The sequence below is a fragment of the Epinephelus lanceolatus genome, chromosome 6, assembly GCF_041903045.1.
Source record: "Epinephelus lanceolatus isolate andai-2023 chromosome 6, ASM4190304v1, whole genome shotgun sequence".
NCBI lineage: Eukaryota > Metazoa > Chordata > Actinopteri > Perciformes > Serranidae > Epinephelus > Epinephelus lanceolatus.
The window spans coordinates 15495556-15504685 of record NC_135739.1 but is presented as its reverse complement, the minus strand read 5'-3'; the positions used below and the strand labels follow the sequence as shown (position 1 = coordinate 15504685).

The following is a 9130-nucleotide window of genomic DNA, read 5'->3' as shown; positions in this document are numbered from 1 at the left end:
CATTTCAAGCCAGACCTTGAGCTTTCAATTAATGTAGGAATGACTATTGAATGATGTTTTGATGATGAGCAACTCACACAAGCGCGAACAGTGTGACAACCAACCCTGGTCTCCCCTACCTAAAGGAAAAGGGTTGGGGACCACTGCAGTAGCCTTACCATAATATGCCTATTTGACAGAAATGTCACCTGGAGCAGAAACATAATGTAAGTCATAATTGTACAAAACTTTCTCCACTGTTGCTCAACTGCAGCTTTGACCACACTATCACAACAACACAGTATTTTGGAGCCAGACATGCGGTTATATGTGTGAACACAGGCCTGTATTACCACCAGGTGGAGGTAGGAGGAACTGAAGCCCGGCTAAGACACAGTGGTGGAGGTTTGCTGCCCTCCGCAGGCTGCTTCCCGGTAAATGTGCTTCTTTTCTTTCGGAGATAAAGAAGGAACATCTCGGTGTAGTGAAGAAACCCACACTATAACATCAAACACGGGGCCAGCTCGTGATTTAACACCCCACAGACCTCTGGGCTTAGCTGCCGTGTAGTGTTTCTTACATATAAAGACACCATAATCTCCAGGATGTACTTTTAATCTGCCTAAATGCCAAATAGCGGTTGGCTCACGCGCACGGGGCGACACTTCATCTTTCCGGAGGAAACGCAGATTAACCGCGACATTGTTTAGATTTTAATAACATTAAATGCATTTCCTGCACACACAGCTGATTATGTTACATTATTAATGCTTGTGTAGTATTTTTGGTGTTATGAATGTGTGAATAATGGCAGGCGGACCGGCATGGCACGTTAGACAGAAGAACACAGGGAGAGTGACAAGGACGGGGAGAGGGAGAAAGAAAGGGGAGGGGAACTGACATTAAAGCAACACAACAAGGAAACTACACTGCAGAGCCACAGACGCCTTCATTTTATGTTTTTGAATAATAGCCGGAGCTAGTGTGGCGAAGTGTATCTGTGAGATCTGCCCGGAGCTCAGACCCGCACACAGCCTCAAGTGCCCGGAAAAAGGAGCAGCTTTGGACCGAGTTGGATTTAAAGGCGCTTCTCGGACGCTTTCAGAGATATGGGTGAGAATAATGAAAGAGGGGTTTAATTGTAATACTGAGGGAAATTAACAGAGAGAGAGGGGGAACAGGCCTCTTCTTGCGGAGACAGCCGTGCCCTAATGGGAGGTGGAAACAAAAGGCCAACCGCATAGCTTAGCCGTAATTAATGAAATGCCAATTTAGATTATCTTTTGCCTATTTTGGCCCCTTGAGATCCCTCTCACCATGATAGGGCTGCTATCATTTTAGCATGCAGCAATTATGAATGATGTCGGCTGCCATTACAGTGGAGCTTTCATTATAAAGTCATTATAATTAGAATAATGGACATTTACACTGGCTTTGTTCCTGATGTAACTCTGATATACAGATGTTTAACTGGCAGCCAGGTGCTTTGGCAAATTGTGAAGCCTCTCAGTGATAAAACCATTCACAAGAGGCTGTTTAATGAGGAAGCATTGTGTACATGCATCATAACATGCCGAGATTATGGTTTTCAGTATTAATATCACACCCACGTGTCACTCCAAGCAGACCTGGGCACAGTAAGATCCATCAATGTGTGTTTGTGTCCTCAGGCTCAGAGCCACCCAGCTCTCCACAGGTGGTGGAGGATGGAGGAGAGGAGGATGAGGAAGAGCTGAGTGGAGGAGAGGAAGCAGATCTGCGGTCCAGCTCTGGCCGGGGTTCCCTGCTGACCCGGAGAGGAATCACCCTGAGGGTGCTGCTCAAGGACGGCCTGGTAGAGCCAGGGGATGGCGTGCTAGCTATACACTACCTGGTAATAACACACAACAGTTGGATACAGTAAGAATGTGGTTGTTCATTATTTATGCCAGAGTTAAGTCATGTGAGGTTGCACGTGCTATTAATGCCAAACTAACCTGGCACTGATGAAATTCAATAAGGAGTAGCTTTAAAGGAGCAAGCCTGCATACGTGCCTTGTGTCTTGGTTTAAAATGTCTCTCCTCTCTGCCTCCCTCAGGGTAAGAACTTTGTAGGAGACCTGTTGAATGATGGGAAAATCAGGTGGGTGGAGACGGGCCAGATCTTCAACTCCCCCAGTGCCTGGGCAACACACTGCAAGCGTCTGGTTAACCCAGCCAAGAAGTCTGGCTGTGGCTGGGCGTCTGTACGCTACCGAGGACAGAAGCTGGTCCAGTACAAAACCACCTGGCTGCACAAGTACCAGCCCAGCGCAGACATGGTGAGGAGAGAACATCTGTAACTTAACTTTTTATTTTTCTTACATTAGTCAGCATATGTCCTCAAATATCTGAGGCAACAAGTTTAATCAAGTTTAATTTCTGTCAGGGTCAAACATTGTGACCCAGATTAATCAAAGAAAAGACCAAACGCTGCTTCTGAATGCCTTATTTTTATGCAGTTTGGTACCAAGAAAAGGTATCTGATTCAAGTTTTAAAAAGGAATGACGAAGCCTGAAAAAGATGCAGATTTTTTTTCACAGCATACAGTTAGTTAGTTTAGGGATCAGTACAAAGACTGGACTGTTGTTTTAGGCCATGGACGACTCTTGACACACAAGAAAGAAGGGAGAAGCAGAGGAGAAACAAAATGAGGGCTGGTTGTGAAAGAGGGATTATGAAATCAGTAAGAGGCAAAAGAATAGAACTTTGTTAATATAAAAATAAAGTCTCGTCACAGGTTGTGGCCTCAGTGTGGACATGAGCTGTGGGCAGGTTTCATTGTCAGACTGCTTCATTTGAAGAAGTTTCCAAAAAGAGGAAAGTATCCGGTGCATGACGAGATAAAAAAGATCATTTTTGGCTTTTTTTGTTATTAATTGCTATGAACCTAATTTTCTTAAAACAAGTGAAAACAGGTACAGTGAGAGTGAGAGTGAGTGTTTCAAAAAGGGTTCCTATTTGAACCTGACGTGGGGGTTTGAACCTTTGGATGGGGGAGCTTCCTGTGTGGAGTTTGCATGTTCTCCGCGTGTCAGCGTGGGTTTTCTCCGGGTACTCCAGCTGCCTCCCACAGTCCAAAGACATGCAGGTTAATTGGTGACTCTAGGTGTGAATGTGAGTGTGAATGGTTGTCTGTCTCTATGTGTCAGCCCTGTGATAGTCTGGTGACCTGTCCAGGATGTACCCTGCCTCTCACCCAATGTCAGCTGGGATAGGCTGCAACACCCCTGCGACCCCTAACAGTATAAGCGGTTACAGAAAATGAATGAATGAATTGATTTACATTGGAAACATGAAATATACTGGAAATATTCTTACCTCACTGGCAGATTATTTTCACTTACTTTCAGAACAGGAAATTTAAAGAGCTCAAATTAAAAGCAAAAATGACATACAAAGTGTTATGCTGTCGTGTATATTTACAGTAACCTGTCCTATATTGTGTTCCTTTCTTGTGTCACCAGAGCCTGGTGAGCGAAGAGGATGATGACGAGGATGAGGAGGAAGGGAAGACAACTGTGCAGGCAGATGACAAGAACAAGAACAACAAACCTGGATTGAATGGTATGATTCTCCTTTCCTCTAATTTTGTAAAATTTCATGATTTTGTAGTTTCAACAAAGTGTAAAACAAATGTCCATGTCAACTGTTACAGACGTGATTGTTTCACGGAGGACTGACAGAGAGAGAATTCCTGTCAGATATTGCACCTTGGGCACCAGGGATGCTGCCAGGTACTGACTTTTATTCTGAAAGATCAATGTAGGTTTGTGTGACCAGTGGAGTGAATTAAGAGGGTGATAGACACTTACTTGTATCCTCAGAGATCCACACACACTCGTGGAGCTGTCAGCCTTCTCAGCCATCAACAGATTCCAGCCTTTCAATGTAGCTGTTTCCAGTAACGTACTGCTGCTAATGGTAAGTAACAAGTGTATCTAAAACTGGGTAATTAGGTACTAATGAACAGTTAATGGAGAGCTGCTTTTTATCCTTATCAGGACTTCCACTGTCACCTGACCACCAGTGAGGTGGTGGGATACCTCGGAGGACGATGGGACACAAACACACAACGTGAGTATGATAAGACAGTCACTGCAAGACATGTACAGAAGTAGAAAATGAAGCCATCTTTGAAACCAGCATCTTTCTCTCTCTGTGCTTGGTGTATTCCAGTGCTGACAGTCTTAAGGGCTTTCCCCTGTCGGACCAGGCTGGCAGACAGAGAATCTGCCTCCGCCGTTGAGGAGGAGGTAACACATGGACAGTGAATCAGTAGTCTGCACTAACAGCATGTATGCCTTCAGAAAACATGGAGGTGAATGACACCCATTTTAAAAATTCACAAGTTCTTCCTGTGCCGCAGGACAGCTCGGCAGCCAGCACTTGTCAGCATGCATCTGTCTTTCCAAAAGCCAGACACCAAAGAACCAGCTCTTGAGTTTCCATCACTGGAACACTGACTGAGTGTGTTAACCCCAGAAATGTCTGCATTTTCACTCTTAAATACAAATTTGTTAATGTTAACAATCTTGGAATATAAAATTTCAGGTTTTTAAAGCGTTTTCAAGATTATTACAGAGCTGTCCTGAGATAAAGACCTTAATGTGAAATCTGGAAACAGTGTCCATCCCTTTAGATTCTGTGCACTTATATTAGCAAATTTGTAGCCACACACAGTTTCTTTGAATGTTAGGCACTGAAAGTAGAGTGGTTAACAGAATATGAAAAGCCACAACTGTGACTGCCAAAACAAAATTCAGCTGAAAATTATGGCAGAGCTTCTTATGTGAACTGTCCATAACAAGTGTAGTAAGAGGAGAAAGGTTGCTTCAGGCAGTGGGTGGGGCTTTGTTTTAGCTCACCAGTTTTTCACATGTAGAGCGGCTCACAAACTTTCTCATGTCACAGCTAAACATAAACATTTGAGGCCAAACATATTTTTAGAAAAGTCACCCAATACCTTTAAAGCAAAGTTAGGCTCTTTTCTAATCAGTGTCTGTCATGTTGACTCTGCTCTAGATCTGTCAGAACCTGTTCATGCGTGGGCTGTCGTTGGTGGGCTGGTACCACAGCCACCCGCGAGGTCCGGCTCTGCCGTCGCTGCAGGACATCGACTCCCAGATGGACCATCAGCTGAGGCTGCAGGGTTCAAACAATGGCTTCCAGCCCTGCCTGGGCATCATCTGCGGTATTTGCCTGCCTTTATATTCAGTATGGGACTATATCGATGAGACAGATTAGGGAAATTCTCCTTCAATACCTCGTCAACAGGGAGCTGTGAAAACAGAAAACAGACACTTTATTGATCCAATGAAAGGAAATGAAATTGTATTGCTGAGAGTATGAAGCAGGAGATGAAGAGGATCCATCTACGATAAATACATAGTAATTATAAGAAGTGTGTGTATGTCAGAATTAGAGACCCACGAGTTGCACTACCAAAAAACTGTACACCTACAAGAATGGAATAAAGGGATGGAGTGAAGTGTACACAGATAGCAGCATTTGGCAAAAGAATATAAGTATTGCACTTGAATGAGACTTGAATGAGGAGCAAAGTGTCCCTTGAGTGTACAGCAGGGGTGGGAGTAAGTCACACATGTGCAAGTCACAAGCAAGTCTTAACCTTCAAGTCTCAAGCAAGTCCCAGGTCTTGTGGAGAATAAAAAGCAAGTCAAGTTGAGTCACTATCAAACAAGACAGGTCGAGTCACTGCTCAGGTTGAGCAAGTCCCAGGTCAAGTTGTATGAAATATTGATGATCTGGTCAAATGTTTTCTAGCTGAGGTCTGAGCAACTAAAAAGTTTACTAAAATGATACATTCATGGACCTTTGTGAGTTTTTTTTAGTGACAGATGAAGTTCGATGTTGTGGTGGCCTTGTCTCTGTTTTTTTTTTTTTTTTAAATTGCAAACCTTGCATACTGCTGCTCCCTTCTCACTACTGTCATTGAAAACATAATCATGAATCTCAGTTAAATTATTTTTGGACCTCCATTAAGCTGTCTTGTGTGCTGCCCTCTGCTGGTCTTCTTTGTCATACTAGGTTGCCAAGTTTGCGTGTATTGCTCTAGAAATCACCCAGTCATGTTTCAAAAACCCAATGTAACACTCAATATCTAGGAAAATGAAAATATTTCATAAAACAGTCAAGTCTTTTTGAGTCATTTGCCTCAATTCTAAGTTAAGTCTTAAGTCATGAATACCAAGTCAAATTCAAGTCAAGAAAATCAATGCCAGTCAAACAAGTCCTCAAATTTGTCTGACTCAAGTCATGTGACATGAGCCCCCCTCTTTCCCAGTGTATAGCAGTGGTTGACTGGTGGTAACGGAAAAGTTAATAAATGTTTAGCAGCTGGACACCCTCAAGAATATAATAATGAAGAAATGTTATTTTTACTGTGCTATTGTTTAGCAAGAAAATAATATAGAAAAAAAGAGTATAAAATGTAGTAAGCAGAAAAACTACAAAAGATATAGAAATAAACCCACAAGAAACTTCTCCACAGTGAAGGTAACCAAACTGTAATTAATGTCTTCAAAAGGACATTTATGTGGTGTTCCTAAATCTGCAACAACTTCCAGTTTTTACCATGGCATGTGAAGGCATCATCATCATCATCATCATGAACCTTGCTTGTCTCATTAAAACCTGGACTTTCTGACCATCAGGCCACTAAGCCTTCATTTTTTGTCTCTTTCAGGACCATATTATCACGGCAATCAAGGTGTAGCATCCACAATAACCCCATTCTGGGTCGTACCTCCGCCAGAGGTGAGGACACAGGTGTATCTACACTACTCACCTTCTTAGTTTTTAGCTTTCTTACTTAGTCTTTTCTGGTATTCTTGATTTAGACAGACACTTGTGCTCATGTTTTTCCTCTAAACTTATACATCATCTGCCTTCCTGCAGCAACGGCCCAATGACCACGGCATCCCAGTGGCTGTGGAGGTCACTTACGTACAAGACAACTTCCTCACCAGTGATGTTCTTAATGAGATGGTACCGATACTGCGGCCTCAGTCCTACAAAAATACAGAAATCAAAATGTGTGTAATGCATTTCAAGTCATTATAAATGGTCTGTTTATTTCCCCCACAGATGCTGCTGGTTGACTACTACAGGACAGCTCCTGACCTCGTCCAGTTCAGCCAGTACTGGTGTCCTGATACGACTATGTTGGACAAGATCAAGGTAGGTAGGGCGATTTATAGAGGACCTGAAATATAGAAGAATATAGAAGGCAGACATTAGATGGTGATCCTGACAGTCTTTCAGGGCTTCATAGACCCTCCTGCACTCTGACCCAGCTGACCTAACTTCATCAACTTTCTCTCTTCTTCTTCAGGGCTCTCTGAGTTGCCACGCTCCCAAAGATCAGGCCTACTCTCAGATCTTAGAGCATGTCTACAGTCAGCTGAGCAGCATACACTGAGTGGACTTGCTGTGCATGTGGGCTAACCTCATTCCCAAGTCGTTCCACTTTTAAAAAAAACACAACTTTGTGCAGAGCTGCAGGACTGGAGTGACAGATGTACAATGTAAAAACCTGCTTGAAAATCATATAGATGCCTTGAATTCTCTCGTGCTTGATCGACACTTAATTTTGATACAGCATTATGGTGACTTAAAGAGAAATGTAAGATTGAAACACAAAACCAAACAGCACCAGATCAGAGAACACAATATCAGCATTTTACACAAAGACACTAAATAGAAGCATTTTGGGGCATGAAATCAGTCTGCTGACTGGCCTCTCTCCTTCTCCACATGGACCTATGTGCCTATCTGTGCCAGTATCCTGCAGATACTGCCAGGTATGTACAATGTAAACTTTCAGTGTGTTGTAATTGCCTTTATAGACTAAACCAATGGAGCAGTGGTCGGGAAATACTGAAAACAAGTAGTGCAAAATATACTACATTAGCAAAGTATGCAAGTGTGTCTTGGTTTGACCTCAGCTGTTCTCTGCAATAGGTTTTGTGAATGTTTGTTCCTCAAGTCAAATTGGATGGTTGCAATGTGGTGCAAGTAATTCCATTGTGCCAAGCAAATTGTTTTTTTCTAATGAACCTGTGTGTGTGTATGTGTGTTGTGAATGTGCCCCTCTACTGTCTCCGTCAGGTTATATGAGACATGAGTCCTGTTGGTCGGGACAGATACTTGCTTCCTCTTTACCTGTACTGTATTTATTACTAACTGTGGATTGTGTCATGTACATGTATCAAGACAGAGCAATGCCTTACGCCTGCTGATGATCCACAAAGCATTAAAATATACACACTGGAACTATTTAAACATGGATGTTGGTTCCTCCTTGACTTCCTTCTGGAAAAACAATGAGTCAGCTATTCTAGTGGCTCTGTGAGGCACATCAGTAGTTTAAAGGGACAGGTCATTCTAAAATCTAAAATACAGATTGTTCCTCTTACTTGTAACAATATTTATTAATCTAGATTTTTTTGGTTTGAAATGCCAAGTGGTGGAGATATTGGCCAGAGAGATATCTGCCGTCTCTTGAATATAGTGGAACTAGATGGCACTCTGCTTGTGGTGCTCAAAGCACCAAAAAAGTAGATTTGAATAACTCACCAGCAGTGTCTTTTTCCAAAAATCATGACCCGGTTACTCAAGATACTTCAGATAAAATCTCCATCAATCGAATCACCACAACAGAAGGAAGAGTGCATCTACTGCTAGCTCGTCTAGCACAACTGTAGCTAACATTAGAGGTCAGTCGAGGAGGACATTGTTTATGTTTTATCTCACACGGTTACAAGCATGAGCTTCTCGTCTATGAGTAGATGCACAGTTCCTTTCTTATTTTTGATTTCGGGGGGAGGGAACTGTCCCTTTAACTTAACTGCTAACGTCAGCATGCTAACACGCTCACAATGACAATTTAACACGCTGATATTTAGCAGGTATAATGTTAAAATGTTCATCATCTAGCTTGTTCGCATGCTGACATTTAGTAATTAGCACAGAACACAAAGCACAGATTTGTAGTTTAAGGTACTTGGTCATAAATAAAACCAAATTCATTGGCTTTCCAACCAAAACTTAAAACATTTAACTCAAAACCACAAATGTGAATCTCATGGTGGCATTAAAGGAAAAAGT

The 9130-nt window shown here is 42.4% G+C and overlaps 1 protein-coding gene across 1 annotated transcript; it reads left to right on the top strand.

Moving 5' to 3' along the window:
* Positions 1-929: 929 nt before the first annotated feature.
* On the top strand, positions 930-8305 carry mpnd (MPN domain containing). Its single transcript, XM_033620982.2, has 13 exons — positions 930-1092; positions 1650-1852; positions 2058-2279; positions 3466-3565; positions 3657-3735; positions 3826-3922; positions 4003-4075; positions 4178-4254; positions 5024-5192; positions 6708-6778; positions 6920-7009; positions 7109-7201; positions 7356-8305. The coding sequence occupies exons 1-13, from the start codon at positions 1089-1091 to the stop codon at positions 7440-7442; spliced, it is 1365 nt and encodes a 454-aa protein (XP_033476873.1). The 5' UTR covers positions 930-1088; the 3' UTR covers positions 7443-8305.
* Positions 8306-9130: the final 825 nt, after the last annotated feature.